General features: G+C 43.4%; 1 protein-coding gene across 1 annotated transcript in view; it reads left to right on the top strand.

Annotated features, from left to right (window-relative positions):
- Positions 1-11,271, top strand: part of SLC6A3 (solute carrier family 6 member 3) — a 71,856-nt gene extending 60,585 nt beyond the window's left edge. Inside the window, exons 9-13 of the mRNA XM_075588567.1 lie at positions 645-773; positions 1,426-1,525; positions 6,309-6,409; positions 10,272-10,439; positions 11,137-11,271. Coding sequence (XP_075444682.1) covers positions 645-773; positions 1,426-1,525; positions 6,309-6,409; positions 10,272-10,439; positions 11,137-11,271 — 633 coding nt within the window. The remainder of the gene's footprint in view (positions 1-644; positions 774-1,425; positions 1,526-6,308; positions 6,410-10,271; positions 10,440-11,136) is intronic.
- Positions 11,272-13,127: the final 1,856 nt, after the last annotated feature.

The following is a 13,127-nucleotide window of genomic DNA, read 5'->3' as shown; positions in this document are numbered from 1 at the left end:
TCAGTGTTCAATTCTTATAGTATGTGTATACCACCAACGGCATGCTGCAAGGTTTATAGTATGAAATAACATCAGGGCAGGTTAGGATGGTCCAGTCTGCAGCTCCCCTGGACATGTACCAACTGATTTTTATGTTCTTGGATCATCTGCAAGTATAAATTAATTGTTCTTTTTTTATTATTATTATTGTTTATTGTAAAGCGCCAACATATTCCGCAGTGTGGTACAATGAGGGTACAGTCCAGAGATTTCATAATTACATAAACAGAGTTACATACAAATAAGGACAAACAAGCACAAACAGGGCCCTGTTTGTGTGAATTTACAATCTAGATAAAATGTTAAAATACAGTGCCAACCTCGTGTGCTGATGATTGAACCTTAGCTCTGTGGCAAGCAGTTAATTTGCTGCAGAGCAAGGAAACATGAAGCACTGTAACACTGACACGTTCCTCAGTGTAGAAGTGACTAAATTAACTCCAATAGAGCAACTCAAGTTTTTCTTGTCACTGCTAGTGTTCCTGTTCTGAAAGCTAGTAATACGGAAAAAAAAACAACTTAAAAATTAGGTACATTTAAAAAACAGGACTTAGAAGCTGCTTCATATTGGTAGACTAAGCATGTTCCTCTTTTTTTAATTACAGATGGGAGGAATGGAATCAGTCATCACTGGCCTCATCGATGAATTTAAGTTTCTACGCAGACATCGGGAGCTCTTTACACTGTTTATTGTGGTGTCAACATTCCTCATATCTCTCTGCTGTGTGACCAATGTATGTTATTTGCAGAATAGCTTCATCATAAGAATAATTACTTTTTTTCTGTTCATTAGATGACCATCATTTGACTGTAGTAGTATTTTTATGGGGTAAGGAGTCGGGACCCTCTAATCTTGTTGTCATTCTAAAGTCTTGCAGTTTTCTGATAGTGAGGACAATCAATTGTTTAAGATTTTGTTGAGTTACCACCTCTACTACTCTCTACTGAAGCCACTCAAGTGTATGGGCTGTAAGGTGTCCCCCGGCGCTGGGATGTGTCTGACTTTCAGCACAGCAACCTTATTGAAAGAATTCATGATTGAATATTGTACAGTCATTCTTTAGTATGTGAAATGTTACTGTAGGCCTTTGGGGACCCTTATCAAACTGACCATATGTTTGTAATTGCATTGTACAGTAGTACAGAGAATGAAAGTCGAAGTAAAACTTAGTGTTTTTGAATAACACGATCCCCTGGATAGGCTTGCAATTTCAGATCTCTCAAACTCTAGCGAATCTCTATTTATATACTGTATGCACACTAAATTACTGTGTATTTATAGATTGATCACATATGCAGTTTTGCACCAAAAAGGCCAAACATTTGTATTTTTTCTCAGTATTAAATGATTGTTACTCACTTCTTACTTTCTATATATTTTGCTAGGGTGGGATTTATGTTTTCACTCTGCTGGACCATTTTGCTGCAGGCACATCAATTCTCTTTGGGGTACTTATTGAAGCAATAGGAATTGCATGGTTTTATGGTAAGAAATTCATATACTGTATTATTTTTCTTCTGTTTAATATTTTAACAAATATATATATTTATATGTATCTATACTGTTATATACAGATGCAGCGGCCGTTATCCGATCATTTACCTGGGCGAAACACACACTATAGTGTGTCTTGGTCTGAGATGGTCCTCTGCAGACTAAATGGCCCATCGGATTAACACAGCAGGAGTCCCTGCTGTGTTAATCCTACCGGGGTCTACCTGTCTGTAAGAGACGCGCAGTAAGAGATTAATTTTATATATAAAAAATGAAAAGAAGCGCAAGCTCCATAGCACGTAACTGTATAAAAAAAGAGGTATATTCATTAAAACAAACGGTCCCAAGGAAATGCACTTACAGCATTTTAAAAAAAACACATGTGGGAGAGAAATCTCTAGGGGGAGTCATCAACATGGACGGAGGAGTCCGAGATAGATACTGTGCATATGATTATCAGTTTATGCCGCATACAGCTCCTGCCACAAGCTCACAGCATCTCAGCGTCTCATAGTGCCTCCCAGGTTTTTCGCCGTGTGAAGATAGAGACCAACGGTGGGAGGATCAGCTGGCTGGAACTGCAGGAGACTCGGAAACACCTCTCTCACGTCCACATGTGATGATGCCACCACGTCTCTACGCGTTTCGTCACGCTTGGTGACTTCATCAGGAGTTGATTGATCAATGCAAAGTGGCTAGTTAAATAGTAGAGCCTCCAGGTAAAGGTAACTTCAGTCAATCGAATCTTTAGTTTACTAGGCAACGCTGCACTAAAAGCCGATTAGCATAAATGCTTGTCAGCTCTCAAAAGGTTCTCCCAGGCTGGCCAATCAATGTATGCAGCATTAACTGATGATCAGGTGCACAGTATCTATCTCAGACTTCTCCATCCATGTTGATGACTCCTCCTAGAGATTTCTTAAAATCCTGTTAGTGCATTTCCTTGGGACCGTTTGTTTTAATAAATATACCCCATTTTGTACAGTTACGTGCTATGGAGCTTGCGCTTCTTTTTGTTTTTTATCTATAGCTTTATAGTGGGAGGCAACACCACTTTTTTTGAAGCTGCACAGTACTCATAGGATCTGATTGCTGGGATTCTATTAGACTTCGCTGGAATATCACCAAGTTGAATCAATTGGACTTTATCCTTTTTGGACTATCCTACACTGTTTTCACATCATCACTGTTTGGTTTATAAATGTATATATATTAATTAATTTTTATAAGTATAAATTTACTGGTAATATATTATTTAGTTATTAGCACATTTACACGATACATATGTATTTTCACCTATCACCCAACTAATTAGTGCTACTTATATATATATATATATATGTACAGTGTTCGACAAATCTATACATTTGCATGCCCCGGGCGAGTGGATTTAACATCGTGGCGAGCTCCTATTGGCCCAAGCAGCTACGTTTGGTACTAGGTGGCGAGTAGATTTTTTTGTTCGGCGAGTAGATTTTTTGGTGATTTGTCGACCACTGTATATGTATATATATATATAAATCTAGACCTTGTTTAGAAAAAAAGAGATCCCTTTCATATTTTATATATTTTTTGCTCAAACCTCATGAAAATGTACACAATTGGAGGTTTGTTATGTAGATTATCACTATTTAAGAAGCATAAAGATCATTTATTGACTGTGATAGTCAAACGCAAACAATGTTTTGGTGCTAAGCACCTTCATCAGGGATACAGATTAAATGACAGGGAACCCTTAAATAGTGTCCAAACCCCATACACCCACAAAACAACCACCCACCTCCCTCTAGCTGCTCCAATCCATCGCGACTGCTGCAGGAAAGGCCCGCCATGAGTATTGGGCATTACTTCCCGGAAGCTTCATGATGTCACGCGTCGCCATCATGACAAAATTTAACCAAATTCAGAAATAAGAGGGAAGTCTCTCCTATGCTCCAGAAGCCTCAGCCGAGTGTCCGGGGGCGGGGCATCACCATGGTGACTGTCCTCCAATCACGACACCACAACAGCTCCTCCTCTAGTGACGTAATCCTATGGAGGGAGAGGCAGAATCCCAGCTACAGCCACCGGCGGACAGGCAACGCAGGGGGAGTGGGTTCACCCAGTGACAAATCTTTTCGCTACCCAATGGGAGCGATGCTCAGCGCTGTGAACAAAAAGCACAACATAGTAAAAATACACCAGACTGCTAATCTCCCTTTCCAAGATGGGTAGGGAAATGTACACTAATAAGGACAAAACTGGGGATTAACAAGAGAACTGGAACACAAAAGGAAAAGTCTGAAAAATTATAGTACAAGGATAATACAAAAAACGATGAAAAAAATCTATTTCTCATAGATAAAGTGCGTGTAGATAGGCATAACATGATGTAATACAGAACATCAATGATTTCTACCAGAAACACATTAATAAAAAGTAATGAAAAATGGAGAAAAATAAAATACATTCGTGGAAGCGAATATTGTTCTGTATTGCAGCAGTCGCGACGGATTGGAGCAGCTGGAGGGAGGTGGGTGGGGACTGTGTGGGGGTTTGGACACTATATAAGGGTTCCCTGTCATTTAATCTGTATCGCTGATGAAGGTGCTTAGCACCAAACGTTGGATGCGTTTGACTATCACAGTCAATAATTGATCCTTTTGCAGTAACCTTTTTTTGCATCATCTGTTGGTGTGCTTGGCTCCTCCATTGCTTACTACGCTGTTTTCTTGACTGGGTTTTTTTGGCCTGCAGCACCCAGATTGTTTTGTACTGTCTTCCCTTAGTCCCCATTACCTAGGGGCATCCCAATTTTCCCTGTCCTGGTCCCTCTTTTTTGCTTTACATGCTTTGTGTCATTTTCGCATTTCCTGCCTGTTATGGATTTTCTCCGGAATTTTGTAAAAATTCTGAAACAAAACAAATCGAGCTTTGACAAAACCAAAACGCAAACATTTTTTACAACTAAAACACAAACTGAAAGTGCAAATTCTAGACAAGTTTTTTTGCTCGTATTCAATATGCTTTCCGTTCTGTTGGGAACAATTATGGAATGGTGCAGCCTTTCCAAAGCAGTTTTTGACAGAAATAGTCGCACAGAACTCTCATAGCCATACTGATTCAAAATCAATAGCTGGCTCATGCAACAGTCAACCAGCAGGTCTGCGTTTTTGTGGTAGAATTGCTCTGTGAAGTTCTTACCCAATTGTGGTGGTTTTGTTGTTTTGCTCTTAACTCAGCTGGTTAGAGAATTATAGGTGGAAGACTGTTGATCTAGTTTAAGAGAAGAGTGAACATGAGATTAATTGTGAATGGTCATTGTAGTAAACACAGAGAATGTGACACACTCTGAGGTCTTAGCAGGTTCTTAACCCTTTGCAGTTCAATTAATTTTTACTAAGTGCGCCAGCAGGTCTAATTTTAATTTTCGGAAAAAAAACCCACATATAGCTCAACCCAGTTATAGCGCGATCCGCACACACACTGTCGCACCGCACACTGCACGCACTCGCACCGCACACTGCGCACGCGCACACCACACACACCACCCACACCACACCACACACCACACACACCACACCACGCCCACCCCCCCTACACCTACCGCTGTCAGCTGCTGGGGCATCGTTGGGCTGCCTGCGGGAATCGGTGTGCGGTGAGGTGGGGGGAGAGAAATCAGTGCCGGGCTGGGGGGTTTCGGTGCCGGGCTGCGGTGCGCGGCTGCTGCTTGGAATTGGTGCCGGGCTGCGGTGCGGAGCTGGGGGGGGGGTGTGGTGGGGGGATTTGGTGCGGGGTTGGGGGGGGGGGAAATCAGTGCCGGGCTGGGGGGGTATCGGTGCTGGGCTGTAGTGCGCGGCTACTGCCGGGAATCGGTGCCGGGGTTTGAGGGGCCTGGGGGGGGGTGAAATCGGTGCCGGGATCGGTGCGGAGCTGGGGGGAGGGGGGGACAGCAGGACGACTGGTGCTGGGCTCGGGGGATCGGTGCCGGGCTGTGGTGCGGAGCTGGGGGGGGGGAATTTGGTGCAGGGGGGGGGTCAATTTGGCTGCTGGGAGAAGTGTGTGGCTGCCAGCGCCACACTCCAGCTCTTCCCCTCTCCTCCCTCCTCCCTGCTCCGATCCGACATTGGACCGCAAGCTGAAAAATATTTTGTCGGATATATTACGACATTCGACCGGAAAGGGTTAAAGTTTGTTGAATTACTGTGCACCTGAAGCAGGAGTCAGCTGTCAGACTAAGGAAAGATGTACTAACTTTCTAAAATATACTAGGAAAGTTTTAAATCAATTCCTGATAAACCAACAGACAGGACCTTCCTCAGAAATCACATATTTCCACTATCAATTCACCGTTTTGCAGCACAGTCACAGTTCTCAAGTGATTCGCAAAGCATTTCCATTTAATTTAATAAGGCTAACTCCCAACCAGAGCCTGAAATAGGGCTTGTGCAGGAGAGAGAGTGAGTGTGCTGTGACTCGCAAAAAAAAAAAGAGCCAGTTTTGAGTGGTTCACAACCCCAGGTAAAAGCTTTTCACATCTCTACTTACAAGACGTGTGAACACAATGCGACGCTCAGGATCACCAGATGGATATTTTATTAGTCCAACATTTTGGTGCCAAAGTTCAGTTTCATCTGGCACCAAAACATTGAACTAATACAATGTCAATCTGGTGATGCTGGGCGTTGCATTATATCTATTGTAATCAACACAACAAGAGCCAAGAGTGTCATTTTAAAATGTATTAGTTATGCTTTTCCGAAACAATTTTTATTTTATAATTGTTTTCCTTCAGGTGTTGGGCGTTTCAGTGATGACATTGAAGAAATGATTGGAAGAAGACCTGGCCTGTACTGGAGGCTTTGTTGGAAGTTTGTTAGTCCATGTTTTCTCTTGGTAAATAACAAAAAACATATCATGTGTTCAACGCTTATATTCAGCTGCATTTTCTCAACATGATTGTGTGCTAAACAACCATTGTGTTTTTGCACTGCTCAATATATATGCATGTTCTACTTTTAATGACTGAACTGGGGAGACTTGCATTGCATGTGTTTGCATTGCCTTCAATTCGGTGCATACTCTGTTTTGCTTTTGCAAGTCTTGTTCCCTGAAAATCTAGGCTGTGGAAATGAGAAAATATGGAAGTTGCAGTACTGTCTCCAATGGATTGCTTAGGTCAGTGTTTTTCAACAGGGGTGCCTATGAACCTTTGTTTTCCACAGACATCCCTACACCGTTAACTGCAATTTACAGATCATTTGAAAATGTTAGCAAATACAGAAAAATTTACAATGCATCTGATCTCAGGCGCGCTATTAGAGAGGGTTGGGGTTCCTTACAATGCATCTGATCTCAGACACACTATTAGAGAGGGTTGGGGTTCCTTACAATCAGGGCCAGTTTAACTATTACGAAACTACAGTTGGCAGCTCAATTTGGGGGAGTAACATTCGCCTCGTTTCCCTAGTGCAATGTCCGCACAAGGTGGAGGAGTTCCCCATCTCCCAGAGCAGAAAGAAAGCAAGGCAGTTGCTAAGGGGCTGGGCAATGTCCTCCATCCTGATTGGCGGCTGCCTCTGGGTATTTGTCTTTCAGTAATGGAGGGGGCTGTAACATGTTATTTCTCATATAGCAGAACTACAGAACAGTATGCACTACAAACCACTCCAGAAATTAGATGGTTGAAGCAGATGTACTAAATGAGCAACACAGTGCAAAACTCTTGGCCATTCTGTTAATCTCATTTTCACCAGTCATCAGGGCTATCGACAGGGGTTGAGGGGGGGGGGACACATTGCCCTGGGCCCGGTGACTGCGTGGGGCCCGGCTGGCTGGTGCTGGATGTTGGGCCTGACCACAGGTCAGACCCAACAACTGTATCTGGGTGCTGGGCACCAGTTCTCCCCCTCTTCAGCGGGCCTCTCTTCCCTGCTTTGGCCCGGCCTTTGGTGTAAGCCCCACCCCTGTGCGCCAGAATTTGGGCCCAACTTCCGGATTGTGCAGTACCAGAGGCCAACCCCCAAGGTAAGGTAGATTGGTGTGTGTGTTTCATTGGTGGGGGTGGGGGGGTTATTGTGTGGGCGGTTATCGTATTTTGGGGGTATTGTGTTGAATGGGGGGTTATTGTGTTGTAGTGGAAGAGGGGGTTACTATGTGTGGGAGAGAGAGGTGAGGGTGTGGGAGGTTGGGGGGAGAGAGAAGTGGGAAGGTGGGTTAGAGATAGGGGGGTGTGGGGGAGAGGGAGGTGGGGGTGTGGGAGAGGTCGGATGTGGAAGGAAGAGAGAGAGGTGGGGGTGTGGTAGAGGGAGGTGGGGTGATGGAGAGGGAGGTGTGGGCATGGGGGAGAGAGAAGGAGGTGGGGGCGAAGGAGAGAGAGAAAGGGATGTGGAGGCATGGGAGTGTGTGGTGGGGGCGTGAGGGAGAGAGAGGTGGGAGATGGTGGGGGTGTAAGAGAGGTTGGGGGTGTAAGAGAGGAGTGGTGTCTTGCAACGCCGCTGACACTGGGGGCCCAGTGGAAACTCTAGTTGTGGGCCCTGAGAAAGTTGTGTGCGGCCCTGCCAGTCATAATGCTTATAAAAAAAGATATGGGCTAGTGCAGCAATGATCTTTTTCCTTATATCCATACAATCAAAGCTCAGGTATATATTACATTAGGTGTGCAGTATAAATTAGTGGTTAAGTGAATTGGATCACATATTATGCATTGCATAATTTGTATAATACTGTGGCCCACGCTGAATAGTTACAGTTATTGAACAATCCAGTACCTCTAATTGGGTACTTTAACAATATAAAGGTGCTGTTCTCTCCCCAAATCCCATATCTCCAAAGTAATTTCAATCTGAGGATTTTTTTTTTTAAAGGTCCCAAAGCCTGCAGTGCAGTGTTCACATGGCAGCCTTTGATGCTTATTCTAACTTGCTCCACCCCACCAGGGTAACCTGGCATTGCACCAATACAGTCTGGTTATTCACTGTGCAAGTGTATACACTGACACAGAGCATAACCTGACCTCACTATACACTGACACAGAGTGTGTGGGGGAGAGGGAGTGTGTAACAGGGGACTTATCCCTGTTCAGTAATGTTCCTTTAATCTAGCAGTGTGGTAGTTAATTACTAAACACCACCTGCCTGATTAGATTGTTTACAAGAAGCCTGCCTTTGAGACAGGAAGTGACTCTCTTTAGCTCTGACTGAGAGCTGACCTTTGGAGAGACAGAGCAGAGGTCCTTGAGTCCCAGGAGAGACTGACCAAAAGAAACCCAGATCTCAGGAGCTGACCAGTCTTGAGCTCTGCCAGCCACACAGCAGAGCTGATTGCAAGACACCAAATAAGACTACTAAACCTGGATGCTGATATTTTTCTGTGCACGCACGGGTGCTGTTCCAGGAGAGCAGAGAAGCTTACTATACAGCAACTAAACAGATAAGACTTTCCTTATTAAGAGACTGCTTATATCTGCTTATTTTCATGTTATGTGTTTGGGCTGGGAGAAGCTTAACTAATGGAGATGTGAACTAATTGCAAGGATTTCACTAGAAATACTCCCAAGTGAATGGAAGCTTTGTTCCCCCCCCGTGTTTGGATAATTTCCTGATGAAAAGGAAAAGGCACAATAAAGCCTATTATAATTTCACATTATAAACGTCTCCAAATTGTGTACCTCTGTGAACGTCCGTACATAGGGGGGCGGTGGGTGATGGGGAGGGGCAGTGGGTGAGAGGGGGAGGGGCAGTGGGTGAGAGGGGGAGGGGCAGTGGATGGCAAGGAGAAAAGGAGGGAGGCAGTAGATGATGAGGGAGAGCAGTGGGTGACATGAAGGGGCAGTGGTTGACAGTCTCTACCTTTTCCTCCTTGGCTCACCACTGCCAAGTCCTTCTTACCTGCTCACGTGGGGCTCTCGCTCCTGCACCGGCACTGCCGTCTCTATATGCAGCTGCACAGCACGAGTGAGAAGCTCTTTCCTGGCCGCCCAGCCCACCAAGCACACTATCCAGGGACCAGATATTTATGTCAGGAATTTTGAATTGTAGAGCGGGCCTTGCCTTGGGTGACTAGATGTCTCAGTTTAGCCGGAACAGTTCCGTTTTTTTAGGGCTCTGTCCCGACATTTTGGGGTGCTGGTCCCGGCTGCGCATTCGTGATCGCCACTTGCCGGCTGCTCGTGCCTCATTCGCAATCGCCACTTGCCGACTGCGCATGCGCAATCGCAGTTTGCCAGTCGCTCATGCGCATGTGTGGCCGGCAAGCTCTGATCGGTCATGAACGGTCGAACAGCTGGCAAGTGCCGATCGTGCATGCGTGGTCGCCAAGCGCTCTTCATGCATGGCGACTGCACATATGTGAGATTTGTCCCAGTTTTTGCTGGAACAAATATGGTCACCCTAGCCTTGCTTGCTCAGGCTCTACCCCGGCCAGGGCCTCTGCCTGGGAGCATAGTTCTGTTTCCATGCAAACTCCAAAGAGAAACCATTTTAACATGAACCTCTCTTTGAAGTTCAATGATGTCACAAAATGAGATTGGCATAGCAACTGTGATAGCAGCAGCACAATGTAAAAAATTCAGTGAATAGAGAACAAACTAGAGAGCTGTAAAAACATTTGGCGTACCTTATGGCGAATACATTTTTTATTGCAAAAGCTGAACTTCTCCTTTATGAAATATTAAAGTTGAGTAACCAGAATTAACATTAATATAATAGGTTCCTTGTTAAATATATTGAAATATCATTTAATCCTTTTTTTCTTTCAGTTTGTGGTGGTGGTCAGCATTGTAACATTCAAGCCTCCTAACTATGGAAACTACATCTTCCCAGAATGGGCAAATATTATTGGCTGGTTAGTTGCCACTTCGTCCATGGCTATGGTGCCCATTTATGCCATCTATAAATTTTTTAGCCTTCCTGGATCCTTTCGACAGGTGTGTATTTTTTTTAAATTTGATTAAATAGTTTGTAATTATCGGAAATTATTTGAATATTGAATATATTGTACTGTATACTTGCAGACCTTTTCGTATTGATTATATACCCAACCTTTTCCATTACCAGTATAGTAGAATCCGTTATTTCCAAAGGTTTCAACCGAAACCGAATTGCCATTGTTGTTTCTGCATGTTTGTTGTTGATTTCTTGACGTATTTAGGTAGGTATTGACAAAGTCGTACGTTTTACTTCCATTTTTTTAGGACATCTCATTAAAGATGTGCCAATGTTTTCAAATGTGCCAGGCAAAAAAAAGTGCAGCGTAAGTTCACAGTGCTAAAAAAAATATTGAACATTTCCCCAGAATGTCACCCCCTTTCACCGGGACTTTGCGAAAATTACAGTGTATAAAGGGTCATTGTGACCTGCTCATTGAATTTAATGCTTGCAATTTATTTTCTGCCAACGTTAAAAATGTGAGTGACATTTTTCGGGACCAGAAACAAGGGCAAGTCACAGTGAATATCTTGCACATCTGTACGTCTCATACTGTAGAGTATTAAATACCATTATAGTCTGAAACAATTTTTGGATGTTAACAAATTACTCTGCTTGTTTACACACAACTGACCAGCAGATAATGACTACATTTTTCCCCCGTTAATTTTTCTCATATTTTCTACTTCATTTTAGAAAGCTGCTTACGCAATTACGCCTGAAAAAGAATATGAACTGGTAGAAAAGGGTGAAGTGCGGCAATTTACTGTAAGTTCAACAGAAACAGTTCCTAGTGGAAATAAAATGTTTAAATGTAACGGGTTGCAGTAATCAAAATTACTAATAGTAAATTGCGTATCTCCCCCTTTCTCTCTCTCTCTCCACTCCCTTTCCTCTCCCCCTCTTCTCTCTCAGCCCCTCATCTATCTTCCTCCTTTTCTCTCACCTCTCCTTTCTCTTCCTCTCCTCCTCTCCTCCTCCCTCATCCCTACTCCTCTCACCACTCCTTCTCCCTGCTCCTTCCTTCTCCCCTCATTCCCTCTCTTCTCTCTCTCCCCAACCATCTCTCTCCAACCTCATATCTCTCCCTCCCCTCTTCTCCCTCCCTCCCATCACTTTCTCTCCTTCTCCAGCATTCTTGCTTTCTCCCACTGTGAAAAATGATGAATCATGTCAGAGAGACATCATCCACTCAAAATATCCCTCTTAGCGGCGCACCACAGTACAGATTTATTATATATATATATATATATATATATATATATATATATATATATATATCAATCTGTGTGGTAAGTGTGAAATTAGTTGGAGTGAACAGTTTAAAAGAAACTTTAATAACAAATAACAAACAACTGACCACACAGATTGATATATATATAAAATAAATCGGTACTGTGGTGCACCATTAAGAGGGATACTTTGAGTGGATGATGTCTCTCTGACATGATCCATCATTTTTCCTATAGCTTCTGCCACTTCCCTGGCAGCATGCAGCAATTTCCCCAGTCTTGGGTTTAGAGCGAGGTTCCTCTTCTATTTTCTCCCAATGTGTCAACGGACTTCCTCTTTTTCTTTTTTTTTTTTTTGTTTGCTTTCTATGTAAACTTTATAGCTGACTCCTTATCTGCCACCAGGCTATGCGCAGTATGATGTCACATGCCAGATACATAGCCTACCGGATACAACACCCACTAGCTGGCTTGTTTGTCACAGAAATGTTAATCACTCATAGAATTAATACATTTAAATAATAATAATAAAAAAAGAACAAACAGTCGCACACCCTTATGATTCCCTTAGTATGCCTGTAAAGTTTGACATGTCTAGGTTTCAATTTCTATGGCCCTGAAAGATCGACAGACACACAGGCTGTTTTATTATTATAGACTGGCTAAAGTACCCAGCTTCGCACGGGTTGCAGTAATCCAAATGACTAATTATAAATTGTGTGCAGATGTATAGTAATTACCCTATTTTACTTGAGTGATACAGCCCTGATACCCTGAGTTGTTCAGCTGGTGCATGGCTGTAAGCCATCTCCCTCTCCTCCTCTGTTACTCTCCACCTCTCTTTTTCTCTGCCCCACCTTTTCTTTCTCTCTCCCACTCCCTCTTCTCTCTTCTCCTTCCTCCATTTCTCCTCCTTCCCCCTTATCTTTCCCCTTCTACTTTTATCGCTCTCCGTCCAACTTCTTTCTCTCCTCTCTCTTTCCCCCCTCTTCTCTCTCTCCCCCCTCTTCTCTCTCCCATCATCCCCCCTTCTCTCTCTACACACCTCCCCATTCTCACTCTCTCCCCCTCTCCCGTCTCTCTCTTCCCCCTACCACTTCTCTCTTTCAAAGAAACACCAAAGAAAGTGACTGAAGTCACAAAAGTCCCCTTAACATGCACTCATGGTACATAAGTAATAGGATAATAAAGGATAAAGTGTCCACAGAGAGGACTGAAATGTACCACTCGACCACATACTCAAAATACACAACGGTGGTAGGACGTCTGAGCTGTTAAAAGCAAAAATAATAAATGTTAATAATAATCCATAACAACGCTAAAACACAGTGAAAGTATGTAACCGTGAATATAAAATTGGAATAAAATAATTCCCCAGATGGGAACGGTGTGTAGGAGAATAGCTACTGTAGTAGGAGGGAAGACAATGTATTACATAAAATGATATAACAATAA

The sequence above is a fragment of the Ascaphus truei genome, chromosome 2 (assembly GCF_040206685.1).
Source record: "Ascaphus truei isolate aAscTru1 chromosome 2, aAscTru1.hap1, whole genome shotgun sequence".
Lineage (NCBI taxonomy): Eukaryota > Metazoa > Chordata > Amphibia > Anura > Ascaphidae > Ascaphus > Ascaphus truei.
This window is presented reverse-complemented; position numbering and strand designations above follow the sequence as displayed.